The following is a 26,003-nucleotide window of genomic DNA, read 5'->3' on the forward strand; positions in this document are numbered from 1 at the left end:
AAAGGGGGCTTTTCAGAATCCCCTGTGTGTGTGCTAGGTCCACTACAGGAGAGGGGACTTCACACTGTAGTATTACTTACAGTCCTTTTGACTCAAAGCCATTGAAGCAAACAGTCAATATCAATCAAAGATGGGGTCTGATTATTCCCAAACTGTAGAACAGACCTCATCTCCATCCTGTGGGAGTGGTAGTTGTCCTTTTGGCCCAGATAATGTCACCAGGCCTCTACTGTAAATTACTTTGAGCTGTTAACAGTCATTTGCATGAAGTCAAGGTGCTGCCTGATAAAATGCCTAAAAGAAGAAACCACTAATTAATTTATTGTTCCTTTTCTTTTGCACTGCCAGTTTTACATATTGATTATTTTAATGGGTCATGGTGGATGACATATGTGATTTTGGCACGTAAAACAATGTTGTAACAATTCAAAGTTTTGAATGTTACCGGCCTCTCTCCTGTCTCAAACAAAGAAAAGAGAGGACAGAGTCCTGATTGGTTGTACAACCGTAACCACACCCCAAATCCTGCAAAGATAAAACAACTGGAAATGTGGGTTTAGCACTCTTAGGCTCCTATGCTTTTGATTCGTTTGTTTGACGCTTATGCTCATATACTCCTTTTTTTCTTTTAGTACCTGAGTTTTTACTCTTATTTTTGTAGTCACGTTTCAACGCTAACCGATCCTATTACAATTGTATTACAAGTTTTATACACCATGGTGTTTTTTGTCAGCATCGTGGAGGATAAGGTACAAGCTGTGAAGGACTGGCCTACAGTCTGCTCACCCTGCTCTGTGCAGGACCTGAAGAGCTTCCTGGGCTTGGCCTCCTACTACAGAAGGTTCGTTAGGGGGTTCTCCTGCATAGCTGCACCCCTATTTCGCCTGCTGCAAAAAGGGGAAGTTTTTTTGTGGACAGAGGAGTGCCAAACAGCGTTCACTTCACTACAGAGATCCCTGGTGGAGGCCCCCCGATTCTTTCCCCACCTGATCCCACCCTGCCCTTCATCCTCGACAGATGCCAGCAGTTTTGGCTCAGGTGCTGGGCTGGCCCAGGTGACACCAGAGGGTGAGAGAGTGGTGGCGTACCACAGCAGGACATTCAACAAGGCAGAACGTCGCTACTGTGTTACCAGGCAGGGGCTGCTTGCTGTGGTCAGTGCCATACAGAATTTCAAGTATTACCTTGGGGGCCTTCACTTCACAGTCAGGACTGACCACTTGGCCTTGCAGTGGCTCATGTCTTTCAGAGTTACATGAGACTTACATTAAGGAGCCTTCTCATGTTATCACTGGAGTTCCGGCCCTTAACAAACCCCTCCTCCCCCCCTCAGGTCTGAGAAAAATGAACACATAAGGTCTACGGCATTATCAGGCTGTTCAGATTTAGCTCAGTGAGGCTTTACCTAGACACAAAAATGCTAACTTCAGTATGCTAACAATGACACTGCTAGCGTGGTAATGTTTAGCTTATTAGCCTGTCATGTCACACTTTTAATTACTCTGCACTGGCTCACTGCTGCTGCTAGCATTAAGTCACTAATCTCTGCCAGGGCACTCACCTACCTGAATATCCAGGCTTATGAGCCTTTGTCTTTCAGTACAATCTTCCATTGAATGACCACTGGTCCTGCTCTCAATTTGAGAAAAAAAAACCTTAATTCAAACTTTTCTCATTGTTGTAAGGTGAGGTGCAGGATAGCCTGGTGGAAGATAAAACATCACGCTGGCAGGGAGTTTTGAGGAAAAAATAGTCAGACTTTTATTAATAGTCTCAAACAAACATATTACAAAGAAAACATCCTTCACACAGCTCTGGTGCTACTCTTCAAAAAAAAAAAAAAAAACTCAGCCGCTTCCCCCCTCCTTCCACTCACATATATACAAGGTGAGTCCGCCTTTCTAGTTCCAACTGGCCTATCAGAGCAGATCTCTACAATGGAGAGTTGAGAAGGTTAAATAACCAATACACATAGTTTTCTAAATTTTACACATACTAGCAAGATCTAAATTAATTCTTGCACATGTTAAGAGAATTACTGTACATTCAAAACAAACAAATCAAGTGTACATCACTCAGTATTTTATCTCAATTACCTGAAATTTCCTCAGACATCCACTATCCAATCAGACATGAGCATACGCCTACTCATACACCACATAAAAGGGCTTCTCTTGAGGCGCGCCTCCTCTTTCCTCACCAGCACAAGATGGCCACCACAAAGGACCCAAACTCTGGCAAGTTATTGTCTTGATTATAGCATGTTTTTAATATAATTTGAGGAATAAACTTCTTCCCTTCTCCAACTCTAATGTTGAGTACAATCCTTTGTATTTCTCAAGAATGTTTTGGAACATAATTTAAATAAAGAAAACCGAAAACTGTGTGTGGGAGTATGTCAACCTTCCTGAACAAAAAAAAAAGGGTTAAGCAAACAGTGAGGGAGCTGGTGCTTCATCACAGTGTGCTACCTCATGGTGGAATGAGTAACCAAATACTAAAAAAACTAAAAAATATATTTGAATTCGTGGTCAAAGGTTTACATACTTGTAAAGGACATGTATATCATGGCAGTCTTGAATTTCAATGATTTCTAGATCTCTCATTTGTCTGTGATGGAATGAGTGGAACACAAACTACTTTGTCACAAAAAACAGTCATGAAGTTTACTTTACAAGTGTATGTAAACTTTTGACCACAACTGTATGTGTTAATGTGCAGTTGTATAGCTGTTACAGCTTTAAGTCTGAGGTCAGCAATTTTATTGTTTGTTATTGTCTGTATTTTCCTGACCATCTTTGACCATTATGTCTTCCTTCTTGTTGTTTAATGTTGCCATTTAACATTAAAACTCTAGAATAATAGAAAAATAATGCATGATGATGCATTATTTTTGCTAGATTTGACCCCCACATGTTCGAAACAAACCACAGCTCCAGTTGCATGGATGGGGAAATGGCTGTCGGTAATGTAAGTTATACACACAGAGGATATACTGAAACCACTGGTGTGGTCCTTTAAATCGAGTCTTTCAGGATTCACTTGTCATAAAAGAAAAATTAAAAAGTCTTTAAAAGGGTCATATGGTACTGCACTTTATCTACACAATTTTTCGCTTCATTAAAATATTACCACCCCGTATCATTCATTTCAGTCTACTACTACAAATACAAATACAAGTTTGGAGGTTTCTTATTTGTGAGACATTTAAATGGATTTAATCAATGTTCAATAAGATTTCAAATGATTTTCAGAAAGATACAAAAGAATAACCACAGAAAGCCAGCGGCTGTATGTAACTCTTGAAAACCTGTAAATTTAAAAAAAAACAAAAAAAACTGACTCGATAGAAAAGATTTTGAGTTGTAGAAGATAACGTTTTTACAAATTCTGTGAGGTATTGTGAGAAACGAGTAACACTGAAGTTACACATAATTAACCTCGTTTGTATTACAAGTACAATTTTTGGTTCTGTCACTGAAGTACATGTGTGACTTGGTTTGATATAAGTGATATACAACCACTGGCTTTGACATTTTTTCTAATCATTTAAAATGTTCAAAATCTTATTGACCCTTAATTAACCCTGAAAAGTTAATTTGTGCTAACGGGACAGTATTTGGTTGACATTTACTTGTAGTGATACTTGGTACGGCTAGATAATTTTAAAATAGAACTCAATCATAACTGCACTGGAATCCGTGCTATGCTAAAATAGCATTAATTCTGTGTTAAGGACGGAAAAGTGATTAGGTTATTATTCGCATACTGTATATAATTCAGTCATAGTTTAGTGATTGTCAGTGATTGAATTCCCGTAGCACACAAAGGTTAACATTAAAGATGATATCCAGCCATTTCAATCAATGTACCATTTCTTTTATAAAATGTATAACTATAAATTGGATATAATGACCCTAACCCCTACCCTAACCCATTCCTTCCTGCAGTGAGAAAAAAATGTATACAAATTATTTTCAGTCACTGAAAAGAAGAAAATGAGTATTTGAGGATATATCAGAAATGCTCCATTGAACGGGCAGGCTACTGTACATGACTGACTGACAGATGAGCCGGCAGAGGCACAGAAGGCACAGCACTTAGGTATTTAGGCGTAGTGCTAATTGCGTAATTGCTAGGCGAGTCGATAATGCAGGTCACATGATGACCACTGACCCAAAAAAACAAACCACCTTCCCCAGAGGCTATTGAATATTTAAAAAGGAATGTCTGTTGTCCTGGACTGTGTCCAAAAACAATCAGTTACTTTTTCCAACATGATCAATACTTGATAGGGTGCTCAGTAAAAGTAGATTTTGGACAATTGACATTACAATTTTGTGTTCATATGGACATTACATTTAAATCGTATGGTTGGAACTCATGAGGCAAACATTTTTCAACAGGTAACAGGGTTAGGGTTAGTACCTGACAGAGTGTCAGGGTTCTAGAGTTTTGCATTGAGGGATCCGACCACAGGCTTGTCTGAGCAGAACTCTTTCCACCAGGATGGCCGCTCCAGCACCTGGCTGCCCTGCATCACTGTCGACCACAGGTTCTTGTAGAGCTGCGTGAAAGAGAAACAAAGAAATGAGTCAGAGAGGAGGTTTTTATTTGCTCACTGCTGAGAAAAAGGTATATAAGTATGTATATCAGCAAAAACAAAACAAAAAGCGTCTAAATGTTATCCAGATGAAAAATATAGCCTTATTCAGATACTCAATGAAGGTCATCCATGTTTTATCAAAGGACTTGGTGGAGTCTAAAGCATCTCATTCTGTTAAAATACTGGAACTGCCCTTCTATTTTGATACCAGTATATGCGCTTAGAGATCCAGGATCCATCTGTTAACCTGGGTCAATGATTTTTCCCAAGTCATTCATTGTCATTTTTGGTTGGTTTGTTTTAATACCTGAATAGGTTGCATAGTAATTCTATCTTAAACAGCCCTTACAGGCTTAGGGTCCTCATTTCTATTGGGCTGCTAATTAGCAAGTAAAATAACATGATGTCATGATATGTGAATTTATTTTCCTCCTTAAAAAAGAAGATAGGGCTGGACACGTACTCATAGAACTGGAGTTACATCCAGTAACCACTATTTCTTATTCAATAAGGTGATTCATTTTCTACATAGTTCTGCCCATTAATCATCTGCCCTTCTTCAAATGCTTCATAACTTACTTATCCATGATTAGGATACACAGAGAGAACTTGTCGTACATGACTTGTAAAGGCTTTTCAAGGAGCGTGAGGGAGAAAGTAAAAATGTACTCAAGTGCTATACTTAAAGCAGCATTGTGTAGATTCCTATTCTGAAATGATCGTTGGATTATTTTGAATTTGAATGTTTCTGATAAACTGAAAGATTATGTTTTTCTGGGTTGAGAAAAGTCACTTAACACTAAATACTTAAACTAAATTATAAGTATTTAGCGGGCTCATTTTTTATGCTGATTTGTGGTTCACCTATGATTTCCTCATGGACCCACAACAGAGCCAACATAGATAATGTATGTTCTTCTTTCTCTCTCTCATCTTGGTTTATAGTTATGGACAGTTGTTCAGCTGTATTTTTCGACTTGGTGATTGTTGGTAAAGATCTTGGTACATATCCATAATAACTTTTGTTATTATTTTTGTTGATCTTGTATTATTTAAAAGAAAAAAAAACTTGCTAAAAGAAACAAATACTTGCCCAGCATTTAATGGTATGTGTAAATAAAAGTCACACACATGGCAGCCATAGAGTTGGCCAGTTTACTAGCCAGCTAACTATGTTATTTGTGTGTTTATGGTTATTCATAACAATATAAAGTATTTAGTATTTTTAGCTGGTTGGCAAAGATCTCAAAATGTTTTTGAAGAGGTAGATTTAAGCTTTATGTGTTTATGTCTTTACCTGTCCATCAGCACAGCCAATAGGTGAGTTGAGAATGAAATCAGGAGGTGCAAAAACATCCACCAATGCTACTGCATCATCCTTCAGCTGGAGGAGACAAAGAGCAGAGCAGGTTCAGCTTTAGGTCAGCAACTAGCAGAGCCATACTTTAACCATTCAGCTTTATGAAGACAGGACTCAATTACAATTAACATTATACAGTTTGGTTTGTTTGTTTATTAGGATCCCCATTAGCTTCTGTGTTAACACACCTGGGGTCTCCATTATTTTCATCAACAATATTTCATTGATAAAGTTACATTAATACACATTCATAACATCCATACTCACAGTAAGACTCAAGACACTACACAAATCAATAAGACACACAACAATCAAAGTAAACTCAAACTTATCTAACACATACAATAGCTCTATATAATTCCTTCTCTTAAAATAATTGAAAAAAAAAGAAACTCATCCACTATATCACAAATAAACGTGGGATGGATTTCTCTCAACATCCATATCTTATCTTCAATCAAATGAAAAGAAAAAATACATATATACATCATACATATTGGTTTACAATATTCCCTGTGTAAAGAAAATACAATCATAACTTTTTCTGAAAACATGTATTACTTTCTGAAATCAACAAACTTGGTCATGAAATCCATGCATCCATTGCTCTAATTGTTTATTTAAACAGCTAGACATGAACCTCCTGCAATGCTTTACAGCAGCCATGCTTCTGCCTATTTAACACCATTTGATCAATTTGGCTGTTCCAGGACCTTCTACTATCCAGTGATCCCCAATAACTTTTCTTCTGTTACCTGTTCAACATCTATATCTTCTATAGTTAAATGTTAACTCAGTGTGACTTTCAACAAGTATTTTAAACTAATTACCATAAATGTGGTCTTTTCTATATTAATGACCAATATACTGATCCTAACCTATTCTTCTGTTAACTTTAATTCCTTGTTTAAGACCCTACCAAGTTCTAAAGATGTGTGTGCTGATGTATATATTGTGGAATTGTCTACATACATTGCAATGATGGCATTATCCAGAATTAAAGGCAAATCATTTGTGAAAATAGAAAACAAAAGCGGCCCTGAACAACTTCCTTGAGGCACTCACAACTCATTGCTTGTTTACCTCAGAAATATACACTCTGCTTCCAAACCAAATCCAACAATACAGTACTAGGAACTTTTTTCTTATCACTTTCTTTCATCCAGTCATCTGAGTTAATGCTGTAGTTGTAGATACCCCTTTTTATATGCATGCTGATACACAGTATTTAAATCATTCAGGTGAAATTCTTCTGGATTTGCTCATAGACTATTCTCTCCATGATTTTACTGAAAATAGGTGGTCAACTATTTTTACCAGAGAATGGTTCTTTACTATTCTTTGCTATGGGAACAATCTTGGCTATTTTTCATTATGAAGGACAAACACATTTTTCTAGACTTACATAAAATATAAAAGAAATACAGTACAGTAGTACAGTGGTTCTCAACCTTTTCGAGTTGCGACCTCCACTAAAAATTAGGTTGGTGTTCAAGATCCCCCCCAGCAGTGGGAACTTTAAAATCACAACATCCTGACAGTGCCAAAATGAAAAAGCTGGGACCCCCTTGGGGGATCCCCAGGTTGAGAACCAATGCAATACTGCACAGTGTGACTATGAAATACAGAGAATGGCATGGATGGCTATACTGTGTTATTTGCAAATACTTTTAACCAAGTCATAATTTAATTGCTAAATTTTCTGTTCTGAAGTACTGTTTCTGCTTTGCAGGTCATCTCTAGATCTCTGGGGTTCCGTTTCAAATAAATTGAGATGAAGTCTTAAGACCACGAGTATGACTCAAGTCATGAACTTGGGTTCAATGACTGTGACTCCAGCTCTCAACTCTGTTCACATGTGTCAGCAGAGGGCTGTGATTCATACAGTGTGATGATGAGGAGATGTCTGTAACTACATTAAATGTTTACAAAATCAATCTACTTAATACAAGAAATACTGGTGTGATCAGAGGGAAGTTGGCATCAGATTAAGAGTGAAACAGACAAAAATACACAGACAGATGTGTTTGTACCTGGGAGCAGAGAGTGAGGATGGCCATCTGGACCAACTCTGCTGGCTTCCCTCCGCTTAGGTAATTACCTACAGAGGAACAAAACTATGTTAGAAGTCAGTACAGTGGAATGTGTTATCTAGATTTATGCATGCAGTATATAGATTATAGTGCATACCCTGGTACAGTGTGGCCATATGGCTACTGAGGCTCCACAGCCCATACAGGCTACAGAGCTTGCTTAGTACAGGTCTGAGAGCAGCTGTTGTGTCATCATCAGTAGCCAGCTCATGAAACCTCTGGAGGCAGTTGTATTCAATGTAGGCCATGGCCAGGGAACGGCAGTAGTAGACCTAAACACACACACATACATGCACACGCGCGCACACACACACACACACACACACACACACACACACACACACACACACACACACACACACACACACACACACACACACACACACACACACACACACACACACACACGGGGCATTGTTATACCTACAAACAGTGTGTACATATATGATATCTCTATGGTTATATGGCGCTTTTGCTCTGAAACTTGTTAACTTGTGTTAATAGTCTATTTGAGTTTCTACATCACTCTTTCTATCAAATATGTAAATAGGTAGTTTGATCTTGTAAATATTTAAATAGTTAGTTTGATCCCTCTAGGTGTTTCTACCTCAAATATATGGTGTCCTTGTAGTGAGTTTGTAATTATTGATTACCTTTTATATGGGTTAGGGCAGGTGTCAGCAACCTTTACAATCAAAAGAGCCATTTTTGCCCCCGTCCCTCACCAAAAAAATCTGTCTGGAGCCACGCAACATATTTGTGTCTTATAATGTAGGTAATGCAGCATAGAAAGTCTAAATTAGCCTATCAAGATTATCAATAGGCCTAAATGAGCATTCATGTATATTTTCACATGACGCAGTGGGCTACTCATGCTTACAGTATGAGGTACTTGAACTCTGCATTTCCATTTCAATGATGCCATGTTTTGGTGCATTTATGAAACAAAAGAACTAGCCTACAATAAATAGAAATAGAGGAGCAATACAGAACTATATATGCAGACCTACTTAAGTCCTCCCTGTGTTTGTGAAAATGTACAAAATAAAAAGTAGCCTCATCTGATAATAAATAAAACACATAAAAAAACAGTAAAAAAATAAATAAAAACACAGGACAGTTTAAATTTTATTTTAGTCAATTTCAGTGTGAGTTAATCCTTTTTTTTTAATCCTCAGCCACATACAGCGATCAACCCTCGGGCTTGATCATAAAACACAATGATATTTACTCAGGATCATTCAATTAATCACAGCTTGATAGAACGGATACAATTCTGTGTGTAGACTGCACATTTTTACTGTCGGAGAATGTAAGAAACACTGTCGGCCTAAAATAGTGATGATGATGATATAAAAAAAATATTATTCATTTCCATGTAAAATGTCAAAACCACAGGGAGCCACTGCAGAGGGGCAAAAGAGCCGCATGCAGCTCCAGAGCCGCAGGTTGCAGACCCCTGGGTTAGGGTTAGGATCCCACAACTACGACCATGAGCATATATTGTTACCTGGCAACTTTTAGCAACTTTTTGAGCTAGTGCGTGCTGGCCCAATGGTCCCAAAAGGCCACTGTATCTATACTGTGGTGCATACTGTATATATGTGTGTGTGTGTGTGTGTGTGTGTGTGTGTATCTTACCTGGCTGTTATTAAAGGCCTCAAACTTATCCTGTGCCATGGCCCTCTGCTGTTCCAGCCTCTTCTGGCTCTTCTCCAGCAGGAAGCACACAAGCCACTTATAGGCTTCCAGTGGCACTGATTTAGTATCACAGATAAACAAAAAATTACATTGATGATGGTTTTGAAAACTGACCGCCTTTGAGGAGCAAAAATTGCAGACAATGGGATTTACTCGAGCCACAAGGAAGGTTGGGGTGTAAAAAGAAACTTGATCTTATCTTTGTTCTACATAAATTCTGAGAGACACAGTATGACCATAACACTGTATCACTTAAAATTAACTGGTAACAAAATAGAAAACTATAAATAATATGTATAACTGCAAATCAGCTCTTAGAGCAGGGGTATCCAACATGGTGCCCACAAGTGCCTAGTAGCCTGCAATGAGCACGAGTCGCCCGTAAGGCACCTTAAACCTAGACTGTTTCCTAATATATGTAGCCTATTAAATGTATAATATTTATTATTTGAAAGGTAAACTGAGGATATAAGTAGCCCTCCATATTAGATTAGAAACTTTAAGCAGTGATGGTTGAAGGGATGGCTATGGCGTTCGAAAAAAAAGCTCCACATTTTGCTGCGTGATTCTGTCTCAACACTTCCTGACATTGGAGTCCAACAGTCTACTACGAGAGAACATCTGGTTTGCTGTACTCAGGAGTACACCAAAAAGAGTTAGAAGGTAGTTAGTAAGATAGGTAGTAAGAGTTAAATGTTGCTTAGTGATATTCGTTTTCCACAACCACAGCAACCCATTTGAATGTTTGGTGGTCGCCATAGCTGTCCCTCTACCCTCACTACTTAAAGTCCCTACTCTCTCCTTGAGGTAGCTCTCAGTCTCTCCAAAAGTTGGAAAGTAGAAGACAAATAAAATAAATATCACTCAACACAATATCCAATTATTTGGTAAGAGCTAACTGTGGACCGGGTGTTTTTTTTTTGTTCATGCAGACCGGCATTCTAATAGTTAACTCTCTGTGACCTGGGTTACACAAATGAATAGCTACTCATAAAAATGAAAAGAATTGGAATTAGGATTTTATCTACCTGGGTGGGGTATCCAAGTAGAGCCTATATATTGGAAACACTGGAATAATCCCTTCTCAATTCTAGTTTTGTCATGGAAACAATCAATCCAGTCTTAACAAGCTCAAACACTGCATACCTGCAGAGTCCATACACTGGTCCATCGTTGTTGCTGTAAACTTGCTTTCCAGGATCTTGTGGAAATCATTTAAGAAATCCACAGTGTGAAGAGGAGACTCTATCTGCACACCATCTGAAACCAAACAACACAGCAATTAAAACGGAATCAGAGTTTATGCACTCACAGTTAATGCTGATGCTACATCACTAGTGTTTACGAATCCTACACACAGTATACTCGTTCAGGGTGCAGAATAAGTGAATCATCTCATTACTATATCAATAAGATCAAAGATAGGAAAGATGAAAAGCTTCATTGTACTTCTCCCAAAACCCCAAATATGTCGTCAGTGGAGTACTGTATAAAATAGAAAGAAACAGCTATCTATAAGGAAAGCTACTGTATGTTTTATTTCTAATACTTCAAATGATCTGCACCCGTCTGCCTGCCACCACATCTGTAGCCATGTGCATGCTGTCTGCAAACACTGATATGCACATAACTTAACACTGAAGTTTGCACGGTTGACAAAACTATGGCAAGCACACAGAAAGCCATCTGGACAGTTGATGTAAAACAACGCTGCTTGTTTGTGTCTTTTTTTTGGATTGCCTGGAAATAAATGCATGGTATTTCCAGAATAGGGACAATGAGGCTCTGCTACTTCAATTCAACCATCAAACATCTTAACATTTGTTATGCATATATCCTGTAATAATACAGCTGAAGCAACATCAAGATTGTGTTGCCTGGACAAAACGTTATTGTGTGACCCCCAGTCATAACATCAAAAAGAAACTGGCATTTTTCAATTTTGTCTGCACCCAATTATGTATTTGTGCATGAGTATTAATATGAGCGCAAAACCCACACAGTGCTTTTTTAAAAAAATATTAAACACAGGGAATTACCAAAGTGGATTAAAGCAGCATGGCTGATCCTGTACCTAGCAGGATGGCATCAGACATCACTGCTCAAACAACAGACTAGCTTGGCTTCTTGCAGGGCTAGCTGGCAAGCTACTGAGGCTGGCGAGCTAACCGCTATAATGGTAGCAGGCTGGAAACTCTGCACTAGCAACTACACATCAATCACCAATAAGCAATATGATCAGCAATCAGTACAACCCATGTATAAAACTCAACCTTCACCGCCACCTTTAAAGGACAACAATAAAACCTTGAAACCTTGTGATAGTCCCTCAGTGCACAGAAGACTGACCATATTGTTTAGCGTGGAGCCAGCTGAGCAGGTAGTTGCTGGTCTGTTGCAGCAAGACATTATTGTCTCCTTCATATGTGCAGTTTGGATCATTGTCGCCACGCAGATCACCGAACCGGTTCACTGAAAGAGAGACAAAACTCTGAGAGAGTTGTGTGTGTGTTTGTGTGTGTGTGTATGTGTGCGCGTGCTTAAGACTGACTGGCCAGGTATCCATGTCCACCACAGGCTTCCCTACACTCCTGGATAGCCCTCTGTGCGGTCCACGAGCCCAGTGGTTTACTGGAGCAGCCTATAGCATGGATCTCTCTGCCCATCTCTGCCTAGAAACACATACCACACATGTATTAGACTATAGTTTATGCATTATAATAACTCTGGAAAATAGACACAGATGCGCGTCATGTTTACTGACTTGTCTATCACTCCTGTCCTTCATCATCTGTCCAATCTGGAACTCAACAAAGTTCATGAAGATGGATTTGGTGAAGTGTTCAAGAGCATACGCTGCTGCCAGGTATGGGATCAGACGCCATTGCTGATACAACAAGTAAAATATCTAATGAGTTTGTGTTTACATTAACAGCCAGATGCACAGTGTTGTGATGTGGCTTGAGTTTCCTTTGACTTTGATAAGGTATCTGTAGTTTGATAATGTACATTTGCTTTGACCTAAATTCCCTCCATTCTGACCTGTAACTGGTACTCCAATACAGGAATCTCCTCTGTGTCTTTGGGTCCAAACTGTCTCCTGGTGGCTGAGAAGCGGATGGCCACAATGAGAGCCAACTTCAGGTTGACCAGAGCCATCCTGGTGATGGACACCCTGCCACCTGACAGGGCACCCAGAGAAGCCCCGAAACGCTTGTTGGGGTCCTGAAGGACAGGAAAGGCAGAATGGAGAGACATGGTAAAGTAATACTATTAGAAATGATAATATCATCTTATCAGTGTCAGTGACAAGTTGAATCTTTAGTAGATGTCCATGAATTCCATAATCTCATAGTTTTTTGGTATTTCTTCCTTTTGCTTTAATGAAAGCATGCACTCGAGCTGGCATGGACTTCACAAGACTTTCTCAGTCTTCAAGTACCTCCATAAATGTCCATTAAACTCTGGATTCCCTGGCCTTCTTTGGTCTTCAAATAGTTCTTTGATAGCTTTGAGGTGTGTTTGGGCTCATTTTCTTGCTGCAGTATGAACCACCATGTTTTATTGTTGATTTGAAACACTGTGGTATCATTCTTGGCCTTGTCTACCCTCCTGAGAAGTGGTTTAAAACTGCCCTGAGACCACTACAAGATACACTTCTTTTGACGGGACTTTTGCTGATTGGAGTCTTGTGTTCTTTATGAAGAAAATTCTGTATCTGTGATGAAGTTGCTTTTCTATCTCTCATGGAACAAAGCTTGACGTGTATTGATCTTCTGACAGTGTGGTCACTTTGGGTCTGCCAGATTGTGCTTTGGTTACAACTGATTCACTTTCTGTAAAGCGTTTTCGACTAACATGCACTGCCCCCTGAGGCTAGGCTCACACTACAGGACTTTTAAAATCCAAACTGACTGTAAAATCCGGTTGCATCACATACACACAAAGAATCTTAACAGATGTGTGTGAAGTGTGGGCTGGGTCCAGCCCACCAGAATAGAATGAACTGTGGCCCAGACTTGGGCCACTTCTGATTTATTTGGTTCACTCTTGGCTGACATCTGTCCATGCTTTGGCCTGTTTGTGTCTTAGATCTGGCAAACAGGGGTGGACCACCCAAGTGTCATCATTCCACGCAGTATGTGGGCCGGATGAGGGTGTCTGGTACAATTTTGCTACCTGGGGAGGCTTATTAGTCTAACTGAAAGAATTTAAAGAGAGAAAACATTCTGACTAAAACATCCTAAAATGTATGACTTTTTGAGTTTTCATAGACTAAAATTAATAAGCATTTTCAACTGAAGACTAAGACTAAATCTGAAATAGCTGCCAAATGTGAGGATAAATCCACTTTTTATTCCCAAACGTTAAAAGATAATCCCTGAGCTCTCCTCTTGTTTGTAAATGGCTTCGGATCAGAGCAGAATCTGATGTGACTCTGGGTGTTTATTTCTCCAGCAAGTCTGACTCTGCACTCAACTCTCTCCTCCAGAGATGGCTGGCTCTGCCCCACCGCTGTGCCTGGCCCTCCCCTTGCTCTCTGCAAATCTTTGCTTGGCCAAAGATCATTTGTGAGGGAACAGGCTCCACTCTATAACACCACTGTACAACCATAAGTGTAGTGTTTCTATAGTTCCAACAATTCCAACAGTGATACCTTTTCTTTCTAGAAAGGAGTTGTATTCTCACAGTTGACGTTCCATTCATATCATATCACATCACATCACATCATATCAATATCTTAATCTTATCAGCTTTCACATTTTTCAGTCAGAGCCTATTTGGTTTAAGTAGCTTGTGAAGAATAAGGTGTGTCAGACTGTTGCTACCAGGAGCTACCATTGTTACTTAAATGAGTCGGATACATATTAAATCACTATTCAATTAAATTTAGTACCAGATTGGACTCAGAGGACTCAGATCTGGATCAGAGCCAACACACTCCTAAAGCTAATTCTTGGAATATCCCAAGCATTAGCTCTGGTCAGCACATTGCTGCTCAACAATGAAAAACATAACAATGAAACATTCAACAGACACCTTTCAGTTCAGACAGAACTGCCCCATGTTACCCTGGATAATCGAGTCATCATACTAGAAAGAAATTTCATAATAGAAACACAGTAACTTCACACTAATTCAGACTGTAGACGCATCATATTAGAATATTGACAGTGAAAACAACTACCTGCTGTAGTGGAAAACCTGACTGATGAGCAGTGAAACCCAAGACGGTAAAGTTGTGGTATTTAAATCAAAAACAATGAGCTAAAGGGCGACAAAAATCTCTGAGTTGGAGTAGAGTTGATAATTTGATGCAGGTACATCACTACAAGCAACCCTTTCACATTACACATAATCATTTTATCAATTAAGACAATACTGCTTTAATTTTAACTAAGTAGTGCTTGGAAGGCCTCTGGATGCCTTCTTCAGCCAGCAGAGAAGATATTACCGACCTTGAATGGGGTAACATAGCGGCCATCAGGAGCAACATCTCCAGTCTTATTCAGTAGATTCTCCCGAGGGATCCTCACATTATGAAACAAAGCAAACCTGATGGGAAAGGGACGATGCAAGAAAAAATGTGTTAAACATGTCAGAAAAATTATCTTAGGTTACACAGACACTGACAACATGTGTGTGACACAAAAGCACAACATAATTTTATAGACATGCAGTGTGTCTGCTTCTTATTAGCGCTTTGTTCATGCAAGGTAGAAAGGACAATTTTCTTTTAATTTTCTTATGCATATCCTTATACATATCATTTCATCCTCCGTGTCATGATGTCAACTCTCTGTGACCTTGACAGAGGACAGAAACTGACAGGACAGAGCTGGCTTAGCTCAAAAATAACAAACATCATCACCTACTTTGTATTTCTGTAAGAAAAGAACTGACTCTTTCATCATCACACTGTCTCGGGCAAAAAGATGCACTTGAACACACTGTAAAGACTCAGCCAACAGTCAGCTAGAAATAATTGCATACCACCAGGTGGTGCTATTCTGTGTTTGTTATTAAAAAAGGGAAACCGGAAGACTCAAGACTGCAGATATATAAACTGTTGTTATGATAAATCAGTGTTTTTTGACACCACTTTCGCTGGTTTAGCTGCTTCTAATCAAGAACATGTCTGATAAAAACATGCAAATAGTGCTAGCAGTGTAGCAGTGCTATAGTGACAGGCTCAAGGGGCTTTCCCTTTCTTTTTACATTTCTCTTCTCATACACTGATTTGCTTGGGTGAACAGCCAATCAGAATGAATCCTCTCACCGACGGGCTCCGCCACAAATTCAACATGCTCAGTTGGCTGAAGAGCAGCTGACGAGACCAACTAGTGTCAATGGTGCGGGACACACAGCCAAAACTGGGTCCATGGATGCTCACTGACGGCCCTGACATTGGCCAATGGCCATCATCATGGTGTGTGAGAAGGTATGAATAGAGTAGCAATGGACACAGTGGACAGCATTTAATAAAAATTAACAATATAAAAAAATTTAAATAGAAAATAAAATAAAACAACATTACGCAGCAGATAAATGAAGTATAATAAATCATTAGATCATTTTTTCAAGGACTGGTCTATCAACTGCTTTTTTTGCCTGACAAACAGCCCCAAAATCCCAAAGGGAATTTAGAATCAGGACTGAGTATACTTCAAGTTTTGAATTTTAATGCCAAAATAATACCTGAGGTTTAAGTGGGAGCACCAACACCAACCTAATAGTTTTTTTGGATGTCTTACTTTGAGGACCAGGCATGTTTTTCTGTATTATAATTTTTTCATTAAACAACAGAAGCCAAAGCTCAAGGTTGTCAAAACAAAGGCAGATATAGAACTCAAATTTATGACTTTTATCAGGAACTCTCTGATCAGAATAAGTCACTAAGATTACGACCGGATAAAGTATTTGCTGTCAGCTTTCACTACTTTTACAGTTTTTGAAACTCACACTTTGGTAGTATTAAAGCTTAATACCAGCCCCATTTACTATAAAAACGATTTCATTCCAGAAGCTGGAACCAGCAAACAATTTAATTGGATAATGGTAATAGTAGTAATAGTAGGAGATGAAAATGGAGTTACTTTCTTTATATCTTTGTATCTTTGCACTGTGTGCCAACCCTGTACTGGACAGATATCAGAGAGAATTGCTTTGTTAAAGCAGTTCTTCAGCATGGTTTAGTATCCGTCTCATACCTTTCCAAGAGTCTGACATTCCTCTGCTATAAACTATGAGTGCAGTTCCATCTAGTGGCTCTACTGTGGCACTGAAGGACATTTGTTGCTGTTTTACATGACCAGTGGATACGGTACAGCTAAAACTACAGCACTTATTATGAATATTAAATTCCAACAGTGTTTGCAACAATCTTGAGCGATCCTGAACTCTAAAAATAAAATATGCATAACAGGTAACTTTTTTGGCCGACTAAATGTGTAGAATTCTAAAATGACAATGACTTTATGCAGTGTTTTTTTTCTGGGAAGAGCATATACTGTATTGCACCCCACAGTTCCATGATGACACACTTGACATACTGTACGGACTGTTACCATTACCCTGTTATCATTACCCTAACCCTATTTCTGCATTATTTTTTCATTTTCATTGTTTAGTTCACATGCATGATTTCTATATCCAAAAAAAATGTATTCTCTACATTCAGGAAAATGAAAATGAAGTAAACATCAAATCAATGAGGAAAAATGTTTTTCAGTCAAAGAAAACAATGATAATGTCTTCTCTTCTGTCACCTACCCATTATCCAGTCCATTCTGGCCCAGCTTCTTGCCCATGTCTCCAACCAGCACACCAGGCAGAGCCAGCAGTGTCCTGGGATCTCTCAACTGCAGCATATAGGTTATAGATTTAGTGGGCTTCACACAGTGTGTTTACAATCTTCTAATAATACAAAAATAACACAGAGTTGCAATGACCTTGTTCCTTTTACAATGACATTGTAGTCCATTGTAGTCCACCCCCCAATTAAAACAATACTTTTGGTGTAGGGTTAGGGGATTTTGTTACTTTCAAGTGATATTTGCACCTGCTTTAGTGATTTGTTTTGTATCCTTGAAAATGTTACTATTTGCTATATCTTTGTATGCTTGGCTGACTCCAGATGTGTATGTATGTTGTTCCCTCCTACATGAATTTTAGTGGGCTGGATACTATTAGTTCCTGAGGATATGGATGGATATGGATTTTTTTTTTGACAGATATTGCAATAAGATTAGAAAATGAAAATTGTGATGCAAAAATTATTATTCATTTTTGCATCACAATTTTCATTTTCACTGAAGAAACTACTGAAATCCTGATGATGTGTGATGTGTGATTTGTTGAGGTCTGCACCAAACATCTGGAGAACAAGATTTGTAGGCAGCACCACAGTACTTTGTTATAATGCTGTTGGTCACACAGTTTACCTTTAACAGCTGCTTGGCAGCTTCTGTGAGTTTGGATATTGCACTTGGCCATAATGACATTTCTATAAGATTTCGACTAACAGTGCAGCCCTACGTTTCATTTGTAGCTGTATATTTTTAAGCAGGGAAGGAAACCCTGTCTTTGCATTTTATTTTGATCACAGTCTGCTATAATATATGTCTGTATTCAGCACTTCACTTCAAATACAAATTCAACTGCTTTGCCAATTTACAGGTCCTCTAACATTTCAACTTTATTTTTTTCTTATTCTTCAACTGAAAGTTAAGGTCTTTTCAACACTGTCACTTTGACTGAAACATCACTTCATTGCAGCAATTAACTGATAGATCGACTGCTTTCCTAAGTTACACTTCAACACCTAAATCCTTTCAATGCTTCCACACCTAAAATGTAACTGCTGTCAGTGTTTACATACTAACCAACATTCCAACTGGTTACAGTGCACACACAGAACTTTCAACTACTTTCACCACTAACACTTTGGCTGACATTTCACCTGATTACATTACGTATTTTAGTACCTGATAATGCAATTAGCTTTTACTGGTCTGGGTTTGAAGGTCAAGGTCTTACCGGGACAATGAAGGAGTGCAGGCCGTGGCACACCTGGTCAGGTGTGTAGAGCTGAGCGAAGACCACAGCATGGGTTGCAGTCTTACCAAGGTTGCCCACCCAGAATTTGGCAGCCTCAAAGTCTGGAGAGTTGATCACAAACTCCTACAAAGTAGAAAGTTACTGTTTTTAGTCAGTTTCTCATTTTATCAGATGAAGGTTTCATGGCCAAAGTGTTTTTGATAAAGTGAGTACAAGTGATTGAGACGATTTCTTGGTTCCTTGCTTTCAATAAGACAGGTTGATGTGCAAGAAATGTGTGGTCATTCACTTAACTTAATTACATTTTCTGTAATGCTATCTCACTAAGTGATGGTCTAAAGTGCATTTTTGTATGAGTTACAGGTAGATGTTACATGACTAAATATAATTCAAATAAAAGTGTGAGAGATTTGACAGTCAGAAAAAATATATTTTTGCTGCAAAATATTATGATTGGTCTTCTCTTTCTTATCATTGCTTTTAGCTCATGAGTTACGGGATAATTTTGCACCTTTTAAACAATGACACAATGTAAGAGGGAAAATATACTCTTTGGTAGGCAGGCCAAGCAACATTTGCAACAGTCTTAGAGAATGATAATATTGATACTGAGCCTAAAACATAACAAAATCAGCCTTAAAAAACCTAACATGGGTAATTTTAGTAATGCCATGTGTGGTGTGTGTGCTGACCTGGGTGGAGGGGTCATATTTTGCTGTGGTCCTCATGGCCCTGGTGTTGCTGCCGTGGCTCAGCTCAGTCAATGCAAAGCATCCAAACGTCTATAAACAGATACAGTACATGTAGTTCATGCCAATGTCTCAGTTCTGTGTAGATGAGTGCAAAATCTGTAAAGCAGCAATCTCAGAAATGCTGACGACGATTTAGCCTCTGTGGGCAATGGCCAATGTTCCGGGGCTTCCGGTGTAGATAAAATTTTAAAAGCTGATAAAAAAGCTAAATCGTTGTCAGATGATAGCCAAAAGGTTCGGACACTGCCTTTTGGCAAATGCATTCTGCTAACTGTTTACCTGCATTCGACCCAAGTCTACTCACATCATTAGTCAATACTACTTGGACTGTAACATACTACAAAATAAACCAAAATGCTTCCCATACCAAGATCTTGTCCCTTGTCTACAGATCCTGCATTCATATGCAGATATCTGTTTATAGAGATTAGTAGAGCAGTAATTTGTAGGGATGCACTATATGGAATTTTTTTAGCCGATTACAACAACAAATAACTGATAATTACCTGGTTCTCATGGCTGATACCAATAAGATAACAGATAATTTCACATTTCACACAAAAATTTGATAACCTGTACTTGAACCTGCACACCTAAGGGTAAAAAAGGCCCAGACGTAGTGAGCAATGATGGATGATTCGATATTCCACAGCTCTAAAAACATTTGTTGTGTGAAAGTTTGTTGACTTTTCCCTTCTCTCAGAACCCTTGTAATGTACATGTATTGCAAATTGCAATCATGTTGTCTTCCTCTTAAAACTGTAACCCTAAAAGTTGGTTGAGTTTTGGTAAAAATAAAAAAATATGTTAATACGTGAATCCAAAGAAGACTGTCAGAAGAATGGCTCACTGAACATCATTCAGCATATGCATCCTTGAAGTCTGTCGAGGCAAGATGGTGTAACATCATTGCAGACCGTCCCAACTCTGGGTTGTCCTATTTAGACAGCCATGAATAAAGCAACTGTAACTGATACAACTGTAATGTGTAGTTATTTGCAGTATAAAGTGGTGTTGAACTCTTACCGTCATGTCCTCAGTGTTTTCAACATATTTGCTGTGTCTCCCTGATCCTGAGTTCGCAATAGTTGCTCCAAACATCTGAAACCACATGACATTTTTAGCACGTTTTACTGTGATGAGACAATGACTACAACAAAAGACGACAGCAATGCTAGTGGCCATGTGAGGTGAGCTGTGATGGTGATATGGGTCATTTTTAGAAAGCAATTACAAGTGGCCTATATCGTTATGTAGGTTGGAGGACTAGTCCTATATTGAAGAATACTAATGGGCTGAGTACAGGCACTTGATGGCAACCTATTCAATGTTGAAAGTCATCACTGTAAGATTATCAATAAAAAACTTAAATACAATGCATGTCATTTCTGGATAGGAGCAACCAAAGCCACCAGAGCACTGTCAAAAGAGTTGAGATCTCTACACACTGGCCATATACCATCCGCAAGTAAAAGGACATTATACCTAGTTCTAACAAGTGATTAAGAAATATATAAGAGCTCTGCTATTAGCGTATTGTATTAATAATCAGATGTGTAATGATTGTTGTCATGATTACAATGAAGGTACAATGAAGTTGTAATGAAGTTATAAAAAATGAGAAACAGTTACAGAATCGAATGACGAGATTAATCAGACAAAAGTAATATACAAATGAGTTTGTTCACTCTGCTGGCATGAAGATTGGACTTTGGACTTGGACCGCAAGGACTTGGACTTTCAGCAGGAAGGGAAGGGCAAACTGGATCTACGGCCTGACCCTCTCAATTCCTACTCAATTTAAGTAGTTCAACCAGCCTCAGCTCTTTAAGATGAATCTTTATTATATACTGAATTGTGATTTTTATCAATAGGTATTCTTGATAATGATTGATAGAATCATAAAATCAATGCCCACAACTTCTACTTTAACTATAGTTGAAGGTTTATTACAAAGTTTTAGCAAGGGCAAAGCATACTGCTCAAACTTATCTCAATTACTTTGATGGAAGTAAAAAGTGTTCAAAATATCTTCTTTAAGGTTCTTAAAGGTTACTGTGGCCTAAAAAATTGTAACAGTCCCTTGTAACAGGGTTTACAAAAAGCCCCTATAATTCAACCTAGCACCATAGCAAGTGCACAGATCATTTAGAGGAGAGCTGTCGTTAGCGGTGTGGCTGGTGGCCGTATCTGATTCAAGGGCTATTCAAGTCAGGTACCAAGGCAGTGATAAGCAGTCCCTATTTAATTTCACTTTGAAGTAACATCTTGTAGGTTTAGGGACCTAACCCTTTATAACGGAGAAGTGGTCCAGTACCTCCGAACATGAGGAAAACTCGGGATCTAACAGCACACTCACCCCTTTGTTGAGAAAGAACTTGGATGAAAGGGCCCAGTCATACATGCCCAGACAGTCACTGAGGATCGCGGTCTTCCAGGGGTTGGCCATAGTCTCTTCTTTTGTCAGGAAGTCATAGCGGAAGAGCTGTTTCACCCTGTGAAATTTGTCTGAAGCTTTATTTTCTCTGTTTGTACACGGTAAGTTACTGGAGGTAATTTAACTGAATTGTACTGTATCTGTGAATTCATAGTGGATATAAAAGGTGAAACTTTCTGTCATGCTGATACCTGAGGAAGGTCAGCTCTCTCATTTTTCCCAAAGAGACATCTTCACCAGGTTGACGGGCGAAGAGAGGATCATTCTCCAGTGTCTTGAACACATGTTGCTGTAGCACAGAGTAGAGAAAATGTCAGGCTTTGTTAGGCTACAATACTGTTCATGTGAGCAGAAATATTCTTTGTGCGAATACTATAATAACAATCGCAAAAATAATATGGCTCTCCTACGCCAGCTGCCGTGGATCTCATTTGTACTCACTGTTATTGCTAATCTATGGCAATAACATAGTAAGGAAGTCATTAGCTGGATGATAGCCAATGAGAGCAAAGTGTTAGCTTTGTTCTACTTTAATATTAAAGCCCATGCACATTGCTAACCAGCCGAAGTATATTTTAGGATACTACCACCAGGAGTCTACACAATGAGGCTTTAATCAACCACATTAAACCACTGGCATTCTCATTATCAAAATGTGCATATTTAGTCCTAACTACAGAGAGCATTGCATGATAACAGCTACCTTGAATGCCCGAATTTCCTCGTCCTCTATGAAGCAGAGCATGTCCTTCCAGTTGAAAGAAGCTTTTTTCCTGTATATATCCAGAGGGCCGCTGGGCAGGTCAGCTACTTCATTGTCCATCTTCTCCTTAGACTAAAGGGGACTGAATTAAAAGTAGAGAAGTATTATCAGCAAATTGCACTCAAAGTATCAAAAGTAAAAGTATTCTTTCTGCAGACAAATTGCCTGTGTACCTAACATTTGTATTTTACATGATTCGATTTTTAATATTGATGCAACAACACAGCATTATACTGTTGTAGCTATAGTTTTTACAAACAGAGATTAGATTGATTAATGGTTGTCAAGTTAGGGGTCACGTCCCTCCAAAGGGCCACCAGATACAGTCATGGTCAAAAGTTTACAAACACTTGTGAAGAAAATGTATATCATGGCAGTCTTCAGTTCCAATGTTCAAGTGACTTTCCTGACTTGTTCAAATCAATAATGTGACTTTTCTCGAATCGTTAACCTGACTTGTCGGATGATTTTCTACATTAAACTGATTAATCGATCATAAAAAGTTGAAAAAAGTAATGATTAATCAGTTAATTGTTGCAACTCTAATCTGTTGTTCTTCCAGTACCAGCACCAGCGCCAGCGTCATTTGAAGTGTAGAGTGAAGTAGTGTGATAAATGAAGAACTTTCAGCTTAGATCTTCCGGGTAGCCTGGGGGTGTGCTTTAGATCCTGCTCAAAAACCAAACTTATTTGTCCTCTGTTGTTGCAAACTAGCCACAATTCAAACAGAGAAAAAGCCTCCCAAATTATAAGTGCAGAGGATTAATGGATGAGGGTCATTTTTTTACTGGGATATTCTGTCATATTTATTTGAGCATAAGTATAGGGCCAGAGGGGATCATGAAAAACCTGAGCTGCTCATTTTGACTGAAAAGTGGCAATGTTGGACTACAACTGGGCAAAGCAAGCAACTGCTATGTGACCCCATAATCCCAAAAACCTTGGGTTTTTACTGTGTAGCAATAGATTTCTGGTACTTTTAGTCATTTTTTATTTTGTTTGATAATATGGGATTTTTGCATTACAAGAGCAAAATATCCCAGATACTCCAAGTGTCAACATTTAGGTTGAAGACTTTCTTTGAAGGGGCACTATGTAGTTTTGGAGAAGAAATTCTAACTCAGAATTTTAATAGAATAAATTAGGTAATGATACAAACTCAGAAATATTATATTTTTCCATAACTGAATAAACAAGCTGTTAATAAGTTCAAAATTTCAAATAGTATGAAATTGGGCTCTCATTTAAGGTCAGTTTATTTAGTTTGTTTAGGCATAAAAATAATAAGAATTTAAAAAATCAGTCAATGAAGATCTTTATTTTCCAAATAAAATTTCCTCCCCGAAAACTTCATAGTGCATCTTTAATTCAGCTGGGTGATGTGGCTTTAAAACAATATCGCAATATGTTTAACCCTTGTGCCCTCCTCGGGCATTTTTGTACATTTTTCTCATTTTTTTTTATTTATTTGGTGATCATTTTGGCTGTGTTACAGCTTATGGCATGAATTTTTGCAAGAACTTTTCTTTTTAGTAAAATTTTTGAAATCCAATGTCTTTTACTCTCACATGTCTTTTATACTCTATTTATGCATTTTGCACCCTTTTGACACCTTCGTGGCAAAAATGTACACGCACAGAAAAACTGCTATAAAATCATCATACAATATTTTTTTCTACTTTTTTTTCATAAATCACTTAAACAAATTCCCCCTTATTCAAAACTACCAAACATTCAATCATTTTCAGGATTTTAACCCCTTAATGCCAGTTTAATTATTTGAATTATTTCATTTTTTGTTACAAAAAAACACAAAAAATGAATTATTTTCCATAAAATAAATAGTAGGGAGATGGGGCTTTGGTGGTGATTAGAGTCTTGGATATGTCAAAGATTAGCAGCAAAATTGATTTCATTGCATTAGTATTTTTTATGTAGTGTCAAACACCCCCTCTGGACACCTTCGTGGCCAAAAATGCCCCATTGACTGCCATTCAAACCACCTGTTTTAATCTCACTGCCATTACAGTATAAAACCATGCATTATCTAATGTCAGCATTTCATTTTGAAGAAAAGTAGTGATATTTGACATTTTTACTGTATTCCACCAGATTCAACCATTTTTCCATTGTAGGCCAAGGCATGAAATTCTTCTATTTTTGCCAGTTATATTATGGAGCCTACCAGGGGGCCCCAAGAGTGATTTTGTGTGTGTGTGTGTGTGTGTTTATTATTTATTTTATGGAAAATAATTCATTTTTTTGTGTTTTTTGGAACAAAAAATGAAATAATTCAAATAATTAAACTGGCAATTAACTGGTTAAAATCCTGAAAATGATTGAATGTTTGGTAGTTTTGAATAAGGGGGAAGCTGTTTAAGTGATTTATGAAAAAAAAGTAGAAAAAAATACTGATGTATGATGATTTTATAGCAGTTTTTCTGTGCGTGTACATTTTTGCCACGAAGGTGTCCAGAGGGTAGTAAATTTGAGGAGGGCACAAGGGTTAAGCTACATCGTGATACATGCTATATAGAAATCTCCTCAAAAGCACTTCATAAATGCGAGGACAGGACGACAAAATCAATTACAATAATATTTTTACCAAATACGACATTTTACGATATTCCCATAACCAAAATCTAAGACCATAGTCTCATATTACAATAATTATATAATATCGATATATTGTCCAGCCCTAGCTGATAACTTAGACCTACTATTTTTGAGGTCTAAGTGCCCAAGATTAAGATTTGATTTAAGCTTAAATCAAATATCCACACAGATATTTCGGGGAACATCGTGTCAAGCATAATAAGAAAAGTTATATGTGCCCAGCTTTTGAGATATTTCAGTTAACTTCTGTGGGGACGATGGGATTTTTATATTCACAATGCCAGAGGTCCTCAGGTAGACACATGTACCACTGAAGATTTATCTAGAATATAAAGTCAAACAACACACGCACGACCTTTGTGTTCTAGCTGCTCGGAACTGAGAGCAGAGTTCAAGGCTCAGCTGTGTCTGTTTATCTGTAGGTTAGGTTAGCTAGTCAAAGTACTGTCCAACTACCATGACAGAAAAACTGACGTCTTTGTTAACACTTGACACCGACTTATTGTGTGTTTTACCTTACACGTAGCTCTGTGACAACTGTCCCTGTCGACACCGCTGCCTTTCTTCTCTCACTGTTAAGTGTTTGTCCTGTTTCAGCTGGCTCTACATCTGTGT

The 26,003-nt window shown here is 38.3% G+C and overlaps 1 protein-coding gene across 2 annotated transcripts; it reads right to left on the reverse strand.

Annotated features, from left to right (window-relative positions):
* Positions 1 to 1,736: 1,736 nt before the first annotated feature.
* Positions 1,737 to 26,003, reverse strand: acox3 (acyl-CoA oxidase 3, pristanoyl). Of its 2 annotated transcripts, none has more exons than XM_073475645.1 (19): positions 25,904 to 26,003; positions 22,713 to 22,854; positions 22,201 to 22,298; positions 21,932 to 22,067; positions 20,599 to 20,673; positions 19,513 to 19,602; positions 18,800 to 18,943; positions 17,534 to 17,622; positions 15,220 to 15,316; positions 12,803 to 12,985; positions 12,525 to 12,647; positions 12,312 to 12,432; positions 12,110 to 12,232; positions 10,907 to 11,020; positions 9,701 to 9,816; positions 8,157 to 8,331; positions 8,000 to 8,067; positions 5,904 to 5,990; positions 1,737 to 4,567 (listed from the first exon to the last, which is right to left on the reverse strand). In XM_073475645.1, the coding sequence occupies exons 2-19, from the start codon at positions 22,830 to 22,832 to the stop codon at positions 4,448 to 4,450; spliced, it is 2,079 nt and encodes a 692-aa protein (XP_073331746.1). In that variant the 5' UTR covers positions 22,833 to 22,854; positions 25,904 to 26,003; the 3' UTR covers positions 1,737 to 4,447. The 2 variants fall into 2 exon arrangements, with proteins under 2 accessions (XP_073331746.1, XP_073331747.1); XM_073475646.1 differs by having other exon boundaries at positions 25,909 to 26,000.

This window comes from Pagrus major, chromosome 10 (genome assembly GCF_040436345.1).
Source record: "Pagrus major chromosome 10, Pma_NU_1.0".
Lineage (NCBI taxonomy): Eukaryota > Metazoa > Chordata > Actinopteri > Spariformes > Sparidae > Pagrus > Pagrus major.